Source organism: Bombina bombina, chromosome 4 (genome assembly GCF_027579735.1).
Source record: "Bombina bombina isolate aBomBom1 chromosome 4, aBomBom1.pri, whole genome shotgun sequence".
Classification (NCBI taxonomy): domain Eukaryota; kingdom Metazoa; phylum Chordata; class Amphibia; order Anura; family Bombinatoridae; genus Bombina; species Bombina bombina.
In genome coordinates this window covers 443,378,378-443,398,203 of record NC_069502.1, presented here as the reverse complement: position 1 = coordinate 443,398,203, position 19,826 = coordinate 443,378,378, and the positions used below count along the sequence as shown (strand labels likewise).

Here is a 19,826-nt window from a genome sequence, read left to right as displayed (position 1 = left end):
ACCGGGGAGATTGAAATTCGCCAACTAAGAGGTGGCGAAAGGTTAAGGAAGCAGCGGTCTTAGTTGTGCTTTTACATGGGGGCTGTAAACACTAGTGAAGAGAGTTGCATGTGGCCTCCAGTTAATCATCACTTGTTTATCTCCTTTGCGATGGCATTTAGATACAGATTTAAATCAGCTCCTGCACATATCAAGCATTTAGTGCTGAGCATGAATTCTGAATTCCAGAAAACACAATGTTCAGATTCAAATCACAGGAAAAGCAGGCAAAATTATCAACAAATGTACATTGCAAATGATCTTCACTATGTATAATTAAACATCTTATGCAAGTTAGCTACTGACACTCTAACTGGTGAAATGCTTGTGCAATGCTAAATGCGGACAGTATGTGCTGTCGCCCTGCAGCGATGTCCGCTCAACATTTGATAAATCGAGCCCTATGTCACTACCATATTTTAAGCAAATCCATTCAGTAGATTTGGCAGTATCTATAACTAATAACAATAAAATGAAATATCATTCAAAAGTCAAATTGCAGAATGGTAATTGATTTCTGTAAACATTTTCCATGATATTGCCATAAAGTCTGAGATCACGGTATGCAGGGTCAGGCACAATTAGCTCTATCGAATTACAGGATAACTTTATGTTTCTTCCAGGTCTCAGACGTACAATGCCAATGAGATTGAACTTCTTCTCACTGTGGAGGACGGGAGGACTATTGAGTGGATTGTTATAGACCCTGAAGCTTTCACAGGTAGCAGTGTTCTATGCCTTCTCAATCTCCTCACTGTACATTTATCAGATATAACAAATACATAATCACTTCTTTGTGCCATCTGCGTCATTAAATTACTATATCTCCTCTAGAGAATGGCGAGTGGGTGATAAAACACATACCAGCCAAGAAGTTGATAAACCATCATCTCAGTCCAGATGATATAAATTATCAGGAGATCGTCTTTTATCTCATAATTCAAAGGAAACCTCTATTCTATGTCATCAACATCATAGTTCCCTGTGTGCTCATCACATTTGTCAGTGTTTTGATCTACTTCTTACCAGCCAAAGGTAACTAGCCGTGATTGAAAGGCATGGATTTGGTCAGTTCTGTAGCCTGATGCATAATTGTGAAAACTATTTAAATATGTGAAACTATGATTTATAAAAAAATATATATTTGAAAACATTTTCTAAAAGATGTAGACTAATCTTTAAATACAAATGCCTTAAAAATATTAAAATGTTTTTAATTAATTTTCTTTGTTTTAAGTATTTCCTCATATTCCATGCCACAGTTGATTTAGCTCTTTATCAAGTCCCAATATGGGAGTAAGTGGCGTGCATGCACACACACTCCCCAACACATGCACAACACAGCATTGTGCTTGCACACACACACCCCAACACATGCACAACACAGCATTGTGCTTGCACACACACACCCCAACACATGCACAACACAGCATTGTGCTTGCACATACACACCCCAACACATGCACAACACAGCATTGTGCTTGCACATACACACTCCCCCACACATGCACAACACAGCATTGTGCTTGCACACACACACCCCAACACATGCACAACACAGCATTGTGCTTGCACATACACACCCCAACACATGCACAACACAGCATTGTGCTTGCACACACACACCCCAACACATGCACAACACAGCATTGTGCTTGCACATACACTCCCCAACACATGCACAACACAGCATTGTACATGCACACACACTCCCCAACACATGCACAACACAGCATTGTGCTTGCACACACACACACCCCAACACATGCACAACACAGCATTGTGCTTGCACACACACACCCCAACACATGCACAACACAGCATTGTGCTTGCACATACACTCCCCAACACATGCACAACACAGCATTGTGCTTGCACACACACACCCCAACACATGCACAACACAGCATTGTGCTTGCACACACACACCCCAACACATGCACAACACAGCATTGTGCTTGCACATACACTCCCCAACACATGCACAACACAGCATTGTGCATGCACACACACACCCCAACACATGCACAACACAGCATTGTGCTTGCACATACACTCCCCAACACATGCACAACACAGCATTGTGCTTGCACATACACTCCCCAACACATGCACAACACAGCATTGTGCTTGCACACACACTCCCCAACACATGCACAACACAGCATTGTGCATGCACACACACTCCCCAACACATGCACAACACAGCATTGTGCATGCACACACACTCCCCAACACATGCACAACACAGCATTGTGCATGCACACACACTCCCCAACACATGCACAACACAGCATTGTGCATGCACACACACTCCCCAACACATACACATTACAACATTGTGCTTGCACACACACACTCCAACACATGCACAACACAGCATTGTGCTTGCACACACACTCCCCAACACATGCACAACACAGCATTGTGCTTGCACATACACTCCCCAACACATGCACAACACAGCATTGTGCTTGCACACACACACCCCAACACATGCACAACACAGCATTGTGCTTGCACACACACACCCCAACACATGCACAACACAGCATTGTGCATGCACACACACTCCCCAACACATGCACAACACAGCATTGTGCATGCACACACACTCCCCAACACATGCACAACACAGCATTGTGCATGCACACACACTCCCCAACACATGCACAACACAGCATTGTGCATGCACACACACTCCCCAACACATACACATTACAACATTGTGCTTGCACACACACACTCCAACACATGCACAACACAGCATTGTGCTTGCACACACACTCCCCAACACATGCACAACACAGCATTGTGCTTGCACACACACACCCCAACACATGCACAACACAGCATTGTGCTTGCACACACACACCCCAACACATGCACAACACAGCATTGTGCTTGCACATACACTCCCCAACACATGCACAACACAGCATTGTGCATGCACACACACTCCCCAACACATGCACAACACAGCATTGTGCATGCACACACACTCCCCAACACATGCACAACACAGCATTGTGCATGCACACACACTCCCCAACACATACACATTACAACATTGTGCTTGCACACACACACTCCAACACATACACAACACAGCATTGTGCTTGCACACACACGTCCCAACACATGCACAACACAACATTGCGCTTGCACACACACTCCCCAACACATGCACAACACAGCATTGTGCTTGCACACACACTCCCCAACACATACACAACACAGCATTGTGCTTGCACACACACTCCCCAACACATGCACAACACAGCATTGTGCTTGCACACTCACTCCCCAACACATACACAACACAGTATTGTGCTTGCACACACACAACCCAACACATACACATTACAACATTGTGCTTGCACACACGTCCCAACACATGCACAACTCAGCATTGTGCTTTCACACACACACCCCAACACATGCACAACTCAGCATTGTCCTTTCACACACACACCCCAACACATGCACAACTCAGCATTGTGCTTGCACACACACACCCCAACACATGCACATTACAGCATTGTGCATGCACACACACACTCCCAACACATGCATATTTGTCTCTAGATACTCTCCCTCCCGTCCCCTTCGATCAGCTCAGGATCTCCTCCTCTCCTCCTCTCTTGTTACTTTTTCACATTCCCGTTTACAGGACTTCTCCAGACTGGCCCCCATCTTGTGGAACTCTCTGCCTCGCTCCACAAGACTCTCCCCTAGTTTTAACAGCTTCAAGCACTCCCTAAAAACTCTACTATTCAGGGATGCATACAACCAACACTAACATTTCCTAACGCCATTGCTTTCCCCTTGAACCCCTTAGAGTGTAAGCCTATCTGCCCAGCTGTTTACAGATCGCTTCATAAGAGCCGACTACAACAGTGAAACTCTCAGCAGGGCCCTCTACCCACTTGACCCCTACAAAAGCTATCCTGTACACCGATTATGTTTACAGCGCTGCGGAATCTGTTGGCGCTCTACAAATACCTGATAATAATAATAACATAGCATTGTGCTTGCACACACACTCCCCAACACATGCACATTACAGCATTGTGCATGCACACACACTCCCCAACACATGCACATTACAGCATTGTGCTTGCACACACACTCCCCAACACATGCACATTACAGCATTGTGCATGCACACACACTCCCCAACACATGCACATTACAGCATTGTGCATGCACACACACTCCCCAACACATGCACATTACAGCATTGTGCTTTCACACACACTCCCCAACACATGCACATTACAGCATTGTGCATGCACACACACTCCCCAACACATGCACATTACAGCATTGTGCTTGCACACACACACCCCAACACATACACATTACAGCATTGTGCTTGCACACACACTCAACAACACATGCACATTACAGCATTGTGCTTGCACACACACTCCCCAACACATGCACATTACAGCATTGTGCAGGCACACACACTCCCCAACACATGCACATTACAGCATTGTGCTTGCACACACACTCCCCAACACATGCACATTACAGCATTGTGCAGGCACACACACACCCCAACACATGCACATTACAGCATTGTGCTTGCACACACACTCAACAACACATGCACATTACAACATTGTGCTTGCACACACACACCCCAACACATACACAACACAGCATTGTGCTTGCACACACACGTCCCAACACATGCACAACACAGCACTGTGCTTGCACACACACTCAACAACACATAAACATTACAGCATTGTGCTTGCACACACACACATCCCAACACATGCACAACACAGCACTGTGCTTGCACACACACTCAACAACACATAAACATTACAGCATTGTGCTTGCACACACACACATCCCAACACATGCACAACACAGCATTGTGCTTGCACACACACACATCCCAACACATGCACAACACAGTATTGTGCTTGCACACACACACCCCAACACATGCACAACACAGCATTATGCTTGCACACACACGTCCTAACACATGCACAACACAGCATTGTGCTTGCACACACACGTCCCAATACATGCACAACACAGCATTGTGCTTGCACACACACGTCCCAACACATGCACAACACAGCATTGTGCTTGCACACACACGTCCCAACACATGCACAACACAGCATTGTGCTTGCACACACACGTCCCAACACATGCACAACTCAGCATTGGGCTTGCACACACACATCTCAACACATGCATAACACAGCATTGTGCTTGCACACACACACCCCAACACATGCACAACTCAGCATTGTGCTTGCACACACACACCCCAACACATGCACTACTCAGCATTGTGCTTGCACACACACACCCCAACACATGCACAACACAGCATTGTGCTTGCACACACACGTCCCAATACATGCACAACTCAGCATTGGGCTTGCACACACACATCTCAACACATGCACAACACAGCATTGTGCTTGCACACACAAGTCCCAACACATGCACAACTCAGCATTGGGCTTGCACACACACATCTCAACACATGCACAACTCAGCATTGTGCTTGCACACACACACCCCAACGCATGCACTACTCAGCATTGTGCTTGCACACACACACCCCAACACATGCACAACTCAGCATTGTGCATGCACACACACACACCCCAACACATGCACAACTCAGCATTGTGCATGCACACACACACACCCCAACACATGCACAACTCAGCATTGTGCTTGCACACACACACACCAACACATGCACAACACAACATTGTGCTTGCACACACACACCCCAACACATGCACAACACAGCATTGTGCATGCACACACACACCCCAACACATGTACAACACAGCACTGTGCATGCACACACACACCCCAACACATGCACAATGCAGCATTATGCTTGCACACACACGTCCTAACACATGCACAACACAGCATTGTGCTTGCACACACACGTCCCAATACATGCACAACACAGCATTGTGCTTGCACACACACGTCCCAACACATGCACAACACAGCATTGTGCTTGCACACACACGTCCCAACACATGCACAACACAGCATTGTGCTTGCACACACACGTCCCAACACATGCACAACACAGCATTGTGCTTGCACACACACGTCCCAACACATGCACAACTCAGCATTGGGCTTGCACACACACATCTCAACACATGCACAACACAGCATTGTGCTTGCACACACACACCCCAACACATGCACAACTCAGCATTGTGCTTGCACACACACACCCCAACACATGCACTACTCAGCATTGTGCTTGCACACACACACCCCAACACATGCACAACACAGCATTGTGCTTGCACACACACGTCCCAACACATGCACAACTCAGCATTGGGCTTGCACACACACATCTCAACACATGCACAACACAGCATTGTGCTTGCACACACAAGTCCCAACACATGCACAACTCAGCATTGGGCTTGCACACACACATCTCAACACATGCACAACTCAGCATTGTGCTTGCACACACACACCCCAACACATGCACTACTCAGCATTGTGCTTGCACACACACACCCCAACACATGCACAACACAGCATTGTGCTTGCACACACACACCCCAACACATGCACAACTCAGCATTGTGCATGCACACACACACACCCCAACACATGCACAACTCAGCATTGTGCTTGCACACACACACACCAACACATGCACAACACAACATTGTGCTTGCACACACACACCCCAACACATGCACAGCACAGCATTGTGCATGCACACACACACCCCAACACATGCACAACACAGCACTGTGCATGCACACACACACCCCAACACATGCACAACACAGCACTGTGCTTGCACACCCCACCTCCCCAACACATGCACAACACAGCATTGTGCTTGCATGCACACACCCCAACACATGCACAACACAGCATTGTGCTGGCAATGCATAGAGTATGTGCATGACATTTACTTCATTGTGGGGAGGTGGTTGACAGTTAAATCAAGGTGAGGATTCTGTGGGAAAAGAGAATCACTTTTAAGAAGGGTAAATCGTAAACAAGGTTTTCAAACATATATATTTTTTCTTATTTAAAGGCACATTAATCTAAAAAAATAAATAAAAAATACATTTAATTTATCTATAAGCATAAAAAAAATAGACAACACTGTTTTTATTGCTTATGAGATATTTTATTGGGACTCTTAAATTGGTACTTTTTATTATTGCTAAATTTCATATTCTACAGGAGAAACTCATTTATGTTTAGGTTTAAACATTTTTATTTTTCAATTTGCTATAGTCAATTTAATTTTTAAATTTGTTTATATTATTCTGTAAGTTGTTTAAAGATAGGTGTAACATAGATTAATGGGTAGATATCATATTCTGCATCTATATTGCTGTGTGCCAATATCTGCATTGATATTTGAAGATTTTATTTCTCTTTTTTTTTCTTTTGATTGATTTTAGCTGGTGGGCAGAAATGTACTGTGTCCATTAACATATTATTGGCTCAAATTGTCTTCCTCTTCCTTATTGCCCAGAAGATTCCTGAGACTTCCACGGCTGTGCCTCTAATTATAAAGTGAGCTATGTGCCCTTATTCTGTACTTAGATGTGCCAATCTTTGATGAGCAGTATGGGATAAAATAGATAGCATTAAGCCAGAAATTTCCAGTTCCTGACGATTACTGATGTCACGCAGAGCTTAAAATAAATACTTACAGTGTAGCAAAAAAAATAAATTGATAAAGCCATATTTTATGTGTGCATAGGCAAATGTCTGTTTTTGGTAAATAGAATCGTGGATCCAATGTTCCCCTTGGCTGTTCTGGCATTCCATTGTTTCTCCTGAAACATTATTCAAATATTTTATGTTAAAGGGACACTGAACCTCATTTTTTTCCTTAGTGATTCAGATAGAGCATGCAATTTTAAGCAACTTTGTAATTTACTCCTATTATCAAATTTTCTTTGTTCTCTTGCTATCTTTATTTGAAAAAGAAGGCATCTAAGCTTTTTTGTTTCAGTACTCTGGACAGCACTTTTTTATTGGTGGATGAATTTATCCACCAATCAGCAAGAACAAACCAGGTTGTTCATCAAAAATTGGCTGGCATCTAAACTTACATTCTTGCATTTCAAATAAAGATACCAAGAGAATGAAGAGAATTTGATAATAGGAGTAAATTTGAAAGTTGCTTGAAAGTTCATGCTCAATCTGAATCACGAAAGAAATTTTTTGGGTACAGTGTCCCTTTAATATTAGATATTTTAACCCCTTAATGACAACTGACGTACCAGGTACGTCATGCATTAACAAGCAGTTAATGACAATGGACGTACCTGGTACGTCAGTTGTCAAACAGAGTGCTGGAAGCGATCACAAATGCTTCCAGCAGCTCTGAGGGTATTGCAGTGATGCCTCGATATGGAGGCATCCTGCAATACCACTTTACAAGCCTCCGATGCAGAGAGAGCCACTCTGTGGCCCTCTCTGCACCGGTAGCGATAGTGCCAGTGTCCGCCGGGTGTGCACGATGCGCGTGCGCGTGCACGATGCGCGTGCGCGTGCACAATGCGCGAATGTGCACGTGAGCGTGCACGTGCGTGTGCACGGGGGCGTGCACGTGCACGCGCGTGCACGTGCACCCATTAGCCACACTGACACCAATGAAAGGGGGAAAAAAAGGGAATTTTTTTAAAAAAAAAATATAAAAGGATCTGGGAGGGGGTGGGGGTATTGTGGGGGGCTGCTACACTACAGAAATAGTTTTTTAAATAAAAAATATAATAAAAATACTTTTTGGGGGTGTTTTGGGGCCAAACTGGGTACTGGCAGACAGCTGCCAGTACCCAAGATGGCGGTTATTAGGTAGGGGAGAGGGTTAGAGAGCTGGAGGGGGGATCAGGGAGGTTGGGGCTAAGGCAGGGGTCCATCACAGCTAAAATACTTTATTATTTTTATTTAAAAAAAAAAAAAACCTCTTTTATTTAGTACTGGCAGACTTTCTGCCAGTACTTAAGATGGCGGGAACAATTGTGGGGTGGGGGAGGGAAGAGAGCTGTTTGGGAGGGATCAGGGGGTGGGATGTGTCAGGTGGGAGGCTGATCTCTAAAATTAACCCTGCAAGCTCCCTACAAGCTACCTAATTTAACCCCTTCACGGCTGGGCATAATTAACGTGTGGTGCGCAGCAGCATTTAGCGGCCTTCTAATTACCAAAAAGCAACGCCAAAGCCATATAAGTCTGCTATTTCTGAACAAAGGGGATCCCAGAGAAGCTTTTACAACAATTTCTGCCATAATTGCACAAGCTGTTTGTAAATAATTTCAGTGAGAAACCTAAAATTGTGAAAAATGTAAAGTTTTTTTTTTTATTTGCTCGCATTTGGCGGTGAAATGGTGGCATAAAATATACCAAAATGGGCCTAGATCAATACTTGGGGTTGTCTACTACACTACACTAAAGCTAAAATTAACCCTACAAGCTCCCTACAAGCTCCCTAATTAACCCCTTCACTCCTGGGCATAAAACACGTGTGGTGCGCAGCGGCATTTAGCGGCCTTCTAATTACCAAAAAGCAACCCCAAAGCCATATAAGTCTGCTATTTCTGAAAAAAGGGGATCCCAGAAAAGCATTTACAACCATTTGTGCCATAATTGCAGAAGCTGTTTGTAAATAATTTCAGTGGGAAACCTAAAGTTTGTGACAAATTTTGTGAAAAAGTGAACTTTTTTTTTTTTTGATCGCATTTGGCGGTGAAATGGTGGCATGAAATATACCAAAATGGGCCTAGATCAATACTTTGGGATGTCTTCTAAAAAAAAATATATACATGTCAAGGGATATTCAGGTATTCCTGACAGATATCAGGGTTCCAATGTAACTAGCGCTAATTTTGAAAAAAAGTGGTTTGGAAATAGCGAAGTGCTACTTGTATTTATTGCCCCATAACTTGCAAAAAAAGCAAAGAACATGTAAACATTGGGTATTTCTAAACTCAGGACAAAATTTAGAAACTATTTAGCATGGGTGTTTTTTGGTGATTGTAGATGTGTAACAGATTTTGGGGGTCAAAGTTAGAAAAAGTGTGTTTTTTTCCATTTTTTCCTCATATTTTATTATTTTTTTTTTAGTAAATTATAAGACATGATGAAAATAATGGTATCTTTAGAAAGTCTATTTAATGGCGAGAAAAACGGTATATAATATGTGTGGGTAGAGTAAATGAGTAAGAGGGAAATTACAGCTAAACACAAACACTGCAGAAATGTAAAAATAGCCATTGTCATTAAGGGTAAGAAAATTGAAAAATGGTCCGGTCATTAAGGGGTTAATATTACATGCAATACAGAGAAAAATTGGCATTTTGAGATTCCTACCTATGAGAGTTAGCAAGAAGTATCTATCAGCCAATGATACACACACATAAAAATATAAATTGCTCCTGCTTCATACTAAATTTTGTCTTGTATCAATTTAATATCCATTTAAATGTGAATCACTATAACTCAACTTTTGAGTTCTGAAATAAAATGAACATAAGTGTCTCTGGCATTTATGAAGCAAATTCAGCAGCTTCATTATTGGGCTGTAACGGAAAGTGTATGTAATTTTACATACTAAATTACAGAAACAAATTGCTAGGTTTGTGTGGACTGGCTAGCACACCTAGCACATGCAGTCTAATTATTCCTTTTTGCAGGTGTTAAAATTTATGAAATATTTAAAGAACAATATTTAACAGAAGAATAATGAGACAATAATATTGTAGCCTCTTGAAAAACTGAATATTTGTTTTATGTGAATGAATGAATGTTACATTTTGCTACAAACTCTAAGGGAATCAGTTTCTAAATGTTAATCTTTTTTTTTATTTAAATATTATATTTGATATTTGAATATTACATTTATATAGAGGAATACAATAAATGTCAAATAGAATATTTGCTCTGGCATTCAAAGACCAAAAATAGGCATTCTCCCATCAAACGTAACAAAACTGTTAACTAAATATTAAATTAAATATTTACTCCAAAAGGAACAATATAAAAAGATAACACCGCTGTTAAACACCATAAGGTTTTTGGTTTTTTTTTTCACATTTTTATTTATTATTAAGGGGATCCGCATATAACTTAAAAATACAGAATCATCCAAAAGAAAGAAAATCTTTACATATTGTGTATTATGAAGAAAGAAACAGGGATTGTGATTCGCAGATCACAAGTAACACTTTTTCATATCTTTCTTATTAATTTCGTTTCTCTTATTCCCTTTTTTCCCATATTATTACCAATATTTACAACATATGTAACTAAATCATGGTCACAAAGTGATGAGAGTGTTTACAAAAAAACAATGTTGAGAAAGAAGTGAAAGTTAATTTTCTTCCAAAACATCAATTCCATTGATCCATATTTTCACCCAATGAGGCCCATTTATCAAGTTTCGAACGGAGCTTGAGGGCCTGTGTTTCTGGCGAGTCTTCAGACCCTGTCCTCCTGCTCTGATGAGGCGGACAGGAATCGCCACAATTCAACCCAATCGAGTACAATTGGGTTGATTGACACCTCCCTGCTGGCGGCCCATTGGCCGCGAGTCTGCAGGGGGCAGCGTTGCACCAGCAGCTCTTGTGAGCTGCTGATGCAATGCTGAATACGGAGAGCGTATTGCTCTCCGCACTCAGCGATGTCTGTCGGACCTGATCCGCACTGTCGGATCAGGTCCGACAGACATTTAGTAATTCGGCCTCTTTATGTAGTCTCTAAGTTGTTTTTAAAAGATCCATAGTTATTTTTTTTATATTTATTATTTTTATGACCTACCATACTAAATGATCCTGCGCCCACCTGCTCATTTTCTGGTTTGTCTTTTTTTCCAAAGTAAGAGCGGTCCAACCCACTCTTACGTGGCATCTGTGCGTTCTTCTTTTGAAGCATCCTGTATTGCGCATGCCTTACAATACGGTCTCTGCTGTGATACATAGTATTGTAGCAGAGATCGTATTATCTTTTCCTGTGCCATTAACGCACATGCGTGTCTCATGAACGAGCATTTAATCAGGCAGGAGATTCAATGAGACATGCGTAGTTTAAGTTGGGGCGGGTAGTTACTCTGTTGGGACGCCACTGGGGGACCAATGAGGATCAGTAAGACGATTTTCGTCACATACAAATAAAAAAATGTTTATTATCCAGGCGGACATAGCGGATTGCGAGGTAGAATTATAACAAAAATAATAAAAAATAAGACAAAACTGCTAAAAATCATGATTTAAAGTCCAGCTAATTTTGCATGTACTTTACTTTGGGGCTTTGAAGTGCACTTAAGTTTACTTTTCCTTTAAATATTAGTTAATTCCACTGTTTTTTTATTTCTATTTCCTTTCTTTTCTCTTTCCTTCTTTTTTAAACATTCATTTTAACTATAAGTCTAGATAATAAAATAACCTATATCGATTATTTATCCTTAAAGTATGATAACTAACTTGGAAGATTTTCCCCAAGGTTTACATTACATCCTATGCATCCAAATCATAATAACCAAGTATGAAAATATTTACAAAGAGAAATATTGAAAGAGAGTTACATATTATATTCAATCCCCTATTTTTATCTTATTTTTGGTTTCAATCTTTTCAACATTTAACTTTAAATCTACATAATAATATATCATAGAAGGATTATTTGTCTTTGTGATATGATAAACTAATTATCATACCTCTTCTATGTCTTCAATCCAATATCTTTCTTAACTTGCAGGACAGGGAAGGGAGAAAGGGGGGAAAAAAAGAGGGCCTCCTCTCTCTTCCCCATTAGTCTCAAGTAACAAACCAGTTCCCTCTAAGCTGTTCCTCTTGTATATATATAGTTGTATTGGTTGCTCTAAAGATTTTATATAGCTTTCCCATTTTTCAAAGAATTGAGCAATTAGTTTTTCAGATTGTCTATATCATATTGTTCATATATCATTTGTTGGTGTAGTCTCTTTAGAAATAGCTGTAGGCTTGGAGTTTTATTAGATTTCCAATCTCTAAGTATTATGTTTCTATCTACTAAGATTATAGTGTTTAATAAGCGAGTCCATTCCCTGTGCTCTTCTCCTTTTGCTGGAACTATAACTTCCATTGATATAAATGTTACGTCTATTTTACATTTCTTTTCCATCCAGTAGCTAACCTTTAACAAAAAACTATTTGTTTTAGGGCATGAGAACATAATGTGTATTATATCTGCCTGTTCGTATCTGCATTTTTTACAATAATTATCCTGTGAATTTTTCCATTAAGTAATCAGATACGGAGTAAATAAGAATGATATAATATTTTTGATTGAGACTCTCTCCAACTTGATAACAAAGTTGCGTTTCTAACTCTATTCATACTACATTTTATATAAGCTTGTTATATCTTAATCAGGAACAAGTCTTAACCATTTGTTGACCGATTCATGAATATATTTAATTCTTTTTTGGTCATTAAGATTCTTATATAAGAGTGAGCAAGAAGTGTTTTCTTGTAAGAATAGCTTTATAATTTTCAGGATATTAAAAATTGTTTACCTTATCTTATTACAGTAATGTCTCAATTAAAGGTATATAAAAAATGGTGTATTTAAACAACCAAATCTATTCTTCATATAGTCAAAGTCCTGAATCAATTCGTTATCTTCATCAATTAGTTTATGTAGATAAGTAAGTCCCTTTCGGCTAGATTACAAGTTTTGCGTTATGAGGGGTGAGGTGTTAATTTGCACGTTATTGTCACCACTCACTTACCTACAGCGCTGATATTACAGGTTTTCCTAAACCCGGCGTTATTAGGCAAGAAGTGAGCGTAGAGCAAAATTGTGCTCCATACTGCACTCCAATACCAGCGCTGCTTAAGTCAGCGGTGAGTTGGTTTTACATGCTCGTGCACGATTTCCCCATAGACATCAATGGGGAGAGTCGGCTGAAAGAAATCAGCTCTTTTACTTGTAAAAAAAAATACAAACAACCCCCAACAGTAAAACCCACCACCCACACAACCAAACCCCCCAAATAAAATCCTAACTAAAAAAACCTAAGCTCCCCATTGCCCTGAAAAGGGCATTTGGATGGGCATTGCCCTTAAAAGGGCATTTAGCTCTTTTTCTATTGGCCAAACCCTAATCTAAAACTAAAACCCACCCAATAAACCCTTAAAAAACCTAACACTAAGCCCCGAAGATCCAGTTACAGTTCCAATCAGCCAATAGAATGCGAGCTCAGCCAATCGGAATTCAAAGGACGCCATCTTGGATGACGACACTTAAAGGAACATTCATTCGGGAAGAAGACTTCGTTTGAAACATAGAAACATAGATAAGAGCCATAGGCCCAGCAAGTCTGCCCGATATTACCTAACAGTATAAACTTATCTAGTTTGTAGGATAGCCTTATGCTTGTCCCATGCATTTTTAAAGTCCCCCACAGTGTTTGCTGCTACTACCTCTTGAGGAAGTTTATTCCATAAATCAATCACTCTTTCTGTAAAGTAGTGCTTCCTCAAATTACTCCTGAATCTACTACCCTTTAGTTTGAGCTCATGACCCCTTGTTCTTGAATTTTGCATTTTATGCAAAAAAATAGAAACATAGAGAGGATGCTTCGCGCCGGATGTCTTGAAGATGGACCCGCTCCACACCGGATGAATGAAGATAGAAGATGCCGTCTGGATGAAGACTTCTGCCCGTCTGGAGGACCACTTCTGCCGGCTTGAATGAAGACTTCTCCCGCCTTCGTTGAGGACTTCTTGTCGCTTCGCTGAGGACTTCTCCCAGCTTCGTTGAGGATGGATGTCCGGTCTTCAAAACTGTAAGTGGATCTTCGGGGGTTAGTGTTAGGTTTTTTTAAGGGTTTATTGGGTGGGTTTTAGTTTTAGATTAGGGTTTGGGCAATAGAAAAAGAGCTAAATGCCCTTTTAAGGGCAATGCCCATCCAAATGCCCTTTTCAGGGCAATGGGGAGCTTAGTTTTTTTAGTTAGGATTTTATTTGGGGGGTTTGGCTGCGTGGGTGGTGGGTTTTACTGTTGGGGGGTTGTTTGTATTTTTTTTTACAGGTAAAAGAGCTGATTTCTTTGGGGCAATCCCCCGCAAAAGGCCCTTTTAAGGGCTATTGGTAGTTTACTGTAGGCTAGGGGGGGGGGGTTATTTTGGGGGGGCTTTTTTATTTTGATAGGGCTATTAGATTAGGTGTAATTAGTTTAAATATCTGATCATTTCTTTTTTTATTTTGTGTAATTTAGTGTTTTTTCTTTTTTTGTCATTTAGGTAATTGTATTTAATTTAGGTAATTTATTTAATTGTAGTGTTAGGTGTTAGTGTAAGACAGGTTAGGTTTATTCTACCTAGTTAAAATAAATATAAACTTGCCTGTAAAATAAAAATAAACCCTAAGCTAGATACAATATAACTATTAGTTATATTGTAGCTAGCTTAGGGTTTATTTTACAGGTAAGTATAATTTAGGTAATGATCAAATTTTTTATTTAGATTTAAGTTAGGGGGTGTTAGGGTTAGGGTTGGACTTAGGTTTAGGGGTTAATAACTTTAGTATAGTGGCGGCGACGTTGGGGGCTGCAGATTAGGGGTTAATAACTGTAATGTAGGTTGCGGCGATGTTAGGGACAGCAGATTAGGGGTTAATAATATTTAACTAGTGTTTGCGAGGCGGTAGTGTGGCGGTTTAGGGGTTAATATGTTTATTATAGTGGCGGCGATGTTGGGAGCGGCAGATTAGGGGTTAATAATTTAATTTTAAGTGTTTGCGATGCGGGAGGGCCTCTGTTTAGGGGTTAATAGGTAGTTTATGGATGTTAGTGTACTTTTTAGCACTTTAGTTATAAGTTTTATGTTACAGCTTTGTAGTGTAAAACTCATAACTACTGACTTTACTTTTTGGCCTCCCAGAAAAAGCTTGTAATATCAGCGCTATAGAAGTCCCATTGAAAAAAGACTTTACGCGAATTGCGTAAGTTAATTTGCGTTAAGGCCAAAAAAGTGTGCGGTACTCCTAAACCTGCAAGACTCGTAATAGCAGCGGTAGTGAAAAAGCAGCGTTATAACCCATAACTCTGCTTTTTTACTCATAACGCAAAACTCGTAATCTAGCCATTAGTTTGCCACTCTCTACATATCTTTGGGCTGATCAGGACTTCGGGATTACCCTTAATTAAGCAATATTTAGAAAAATGATAGTCAATCTTAAGAATCTTACACAATTTTTGCCAAGCTAAACTTATGTTTCCTATATTCTCCAGCCTTTTAATCCTACTCTGTAATTTTTTATACTCGATATGTATTAATGTATTTAATTCGAAAGGTTTGATTAAATTTTTTTCTAAGTCAAGGTCTATAAAGATCTTATTCTCAGTAATCCAGGCCATAACAATCTTTTAAAAAAATACATAATTATACAAGTTCAGATCAGACAATCCCAATCCTCCCCACTCTTTTGATATACTAAGTTTTGCATTTGATATTTTAGATATCTTGCCATTCCAGTATAAGTAATTTATTGCCTTTTTAAACGTTGTATATCTTCACTTCTAATTTTTAATGGAAGATTTTGAATTAGGTAAAATATCTTAGGGGTTGTAATTTTTCACCATATTTATTTTTCCTGAAAGCGTAATTGGTAAGCATGCCCATCTCTTGATCTCCTCTAATATTTTTAAAAATAATGGATCATAATTTAACTTGTACCATTCTCCTTTGAAAATGTTATTCCTAAGTACTTTTTTCGGCCACTTTAAGATTTGGAAGTGATTTTTTTTGTCTAAAGTATTAACTTTATACCCGGAAAAGGTTCCACATTTTTTTAATATTTGAACTGTTTTAGGGATCTGAGTTTTTGAGTCTCTAAGAAATAATAACATGTCATCAGCGTAGGCTGCTACCTTCAATTCCATATTTCCTATCTGAATTCCTTTAATTATTTCCTAAACTTTAATTATCAATGGTTCAAGGGCTAGATCAAACAATATTGGTAAAAGGGAACATCCTTGGCGTGTACCTCTATGCATTGTGATAAACTCTGATTGCTGACTATTTATAAGAAGTGCAGTTTTTGGGGGAGGAATACAATGTTCTTATACATTCCATGATATTCCCTTTAAAACCAAAATTATCCAAGGACGTAAAGAGATGGTCCCATTCTACTGAATTGAAGGCCTTTTCAGCATCTAATGTTAATAATAGTAAATCCAGGCCCTTTTTATATAGCGTTTCCTTATTGGCCCAAACGTATGAAATAACATTAGTTACCCTCCGAATGTTATAAAAGGATGATCTTCCATTTATAAACCCGGATTGTTCAGGATGAATTAACGATGGAATAACATGCTTTAATATTTTTGCAATGATACTTGTTAATATATTAAAATCAGAAATTAATAATGATATAGGTCTAAAAAAAGCTATGTCTTGTTGGTCCTTTCCCGGTTTTAATATTAGTATCGTTAAAGAATCTGCAAATCTACCTAAATATTGTTTGTAATTGGTAGAGAATAGATAGTTATATACCTTTTCTAATATTGGTACTATTTCGGTATTCCTTAGATAATAAAATTCATTTGGTGAGTTTTCCGGTCCAGCAGCCTTATTTAGTGATAGGTTTTAATAATTTTCTCTATTTCTTCCTTTTCGTTTGGGCGGTTTAACCAGTCCAATTGTTCTACTGAAATCTGTGGTACATTTACTTTTTCCCAGCCTGATCTATTCCTTGTGTTTTGTATATTTCTGAATAATATTCTGTAAACTTTTTTTTTTAAATGTCTTCTTGTGAAGATATGGTTATGTTATTTATTTGTATGCTTTCAATAGCAGTTTTCTTTTTATAGAGCTTATCTAGACTTGCTAAGTATTTACCCGCCTTATTGCTGTATCTTTGAAATCTACTTTTAACTCTTATCTTCTTGAGTAGTTTTTTGAAGAAGGAATGTATTCCTCTGATCTTTAACTAGTAGATATTTATTCCAATATTCCATGGATGGATTTCTGTTATAAGCATTATGCAAAGTGTTAGAGATTTGTGTTTCTCATGCATTTAATTTCTATTTCCTTTGGACTAGAAAAGGTACAATTTCTGCTTTCAAGACTGCTTTTGCCAATTCCCAATATATTATTGGTTTCTGTATATACTCATTATTAAATGTTTCATATTCCCTCAATTTATTTTTTTTAAAAACTCAAAGAATTCTATATTTGGTGAAAGATATTTAGGAAAATAAAAATTGTTTCCCCTTTTAATTTGCAGTCCATATGTTATACCAATAGGAGCATGATCTGAAATTATTATCGGATGTATGATAGTGTCTGTAATTAATGGTGTCAACTTATCCGATATAAGAAATAAGTATATCATGGAATGTGACTTATGGGCCTTTGAGACACATGCATAACCTTTAGTTGTGGGATTTCTATACCTCCATATATCTCGTATGCCCAAATTTGCTCAAATACTATTTAACATCTTAGTTTCTCTTTTAGAGTATCTATTTTGTTGTTTTGAAACCCCCTAACTTAAAGGGACACTGAACCCAAATTTTTTCTTTCATGATTCAGATAGAGCATGCAATTTTAAGCAACTTTCTAATTTACTCCTAATATAAATTTTTCTTCGTTCTCTTGCTATCTTTATTGGAAAAAGAAGGCATCTAAGCTATTTTTTAGTTCAGAACCATGGATAGCACTTGTTTATTGGTCGGTTAAATGAATTCACCAATCAGCAAGAACAACCCAGGTTGTTCACCAAAAATGGGCCGGCATCTAAACTTACTTTCTTGCTTTTCAAATAAAGATACAAAAAGAATGAAGAAAATGTGATAATAGGAGTCAATTAGAAAGTTGCTTAACATTGCATGCTCTATCTGATTCACAAAAGAAAAAATTTGGGTTCAGTGTCCCTTTAAGTCTATCAATTGGTATCTTAGGTACCATATTAAAGTCACCTCCCAAAATTATTTTAGTGTCCATATATTCTAACAGCCTAATTTGCAGATTTTCCCAGAATTTTGAACCAATACAATTTTAGTAATTATTATTCGTTCACTAGAATCAATGACCTTTTCCATTTTTTTATAATTTAAGTTCTTATTAATAAGTATAGCTACACCTTTCTTCCTAGCTGTACATTAAGAAGCTATCACCTCTCTAACCCAGCCGAATTTAAGTTTAGTATTCTCTATTGCATTTAAATGGCCCTTCTGTATTATGTCTGTGTCTAATTTTTTAAGATGTTTCATTAGGGCTTTCCTTTTAATGGGAGATGTAATTCCACCGACATTCCACAAAACTAGCATAAGATTCCTTAATACCATATTTCTCTATATATCAAAATATAATATATTCTAATCACAAAAAATAATAAAATTCCTATTAATCTTACTTAGAGTGACGGAAGAGGGATAAAAAGGAGAAGGAGAGAGTGAGACAAAAGAAGAGGAAAGAGAGACAAAAACAAAATTAGAAAAAAAAACAACCCAAGGGAAGGGAGGGTGGGAGTGGGTGATTTGTCCTGAAGTTTAATACAAGCATACAACATTATCCTTTCTTTAAAACAAACACATTTGCCTAATCGCTGGACTTCAAATCTCATAATATTAATTATATTACATTCATCTTGAGTATCCATAGATACTTACAGTAAAACCTTCCTGGTATAACTATATATCTTACTCATCCAATAAATTAAAATAAATTTTAACTTCTTCTGGATCACTGAAAACTTTTATACCTTCTGAGCCAGTATATTTTAACTTAGCTG

General features: G+C 39.0%; 1 protein-coding gene across 1 annotated transcript in view; it reads left to right on the top strand.

Annotated features, from left to right (window-relative positions):
* Window positions 1-19,826, top strand: part of CHRNG (cholinergic receptor nicotinic gamma subunit) — a 54,976-nt gene that overhangs the window by 23,846 nt on the left and 11,304 nt on the right. Inside the window, exons 6-8 of the mRNA XM_053709057.1 lie at window positions 663-760; window positions 874-1,074; window positions 7,503-7,617. Coding sequence (XP_053565032.1) covers window positions 663-760; window positions 874-1,074; window positions 7,503-7,617 — 414 coding nt within the window. The remainder of the gene's footprint in view (window positions 1-662; window positions 761-873; window positions 1,075-7,502; window positions 7,618-19,826) is intronic.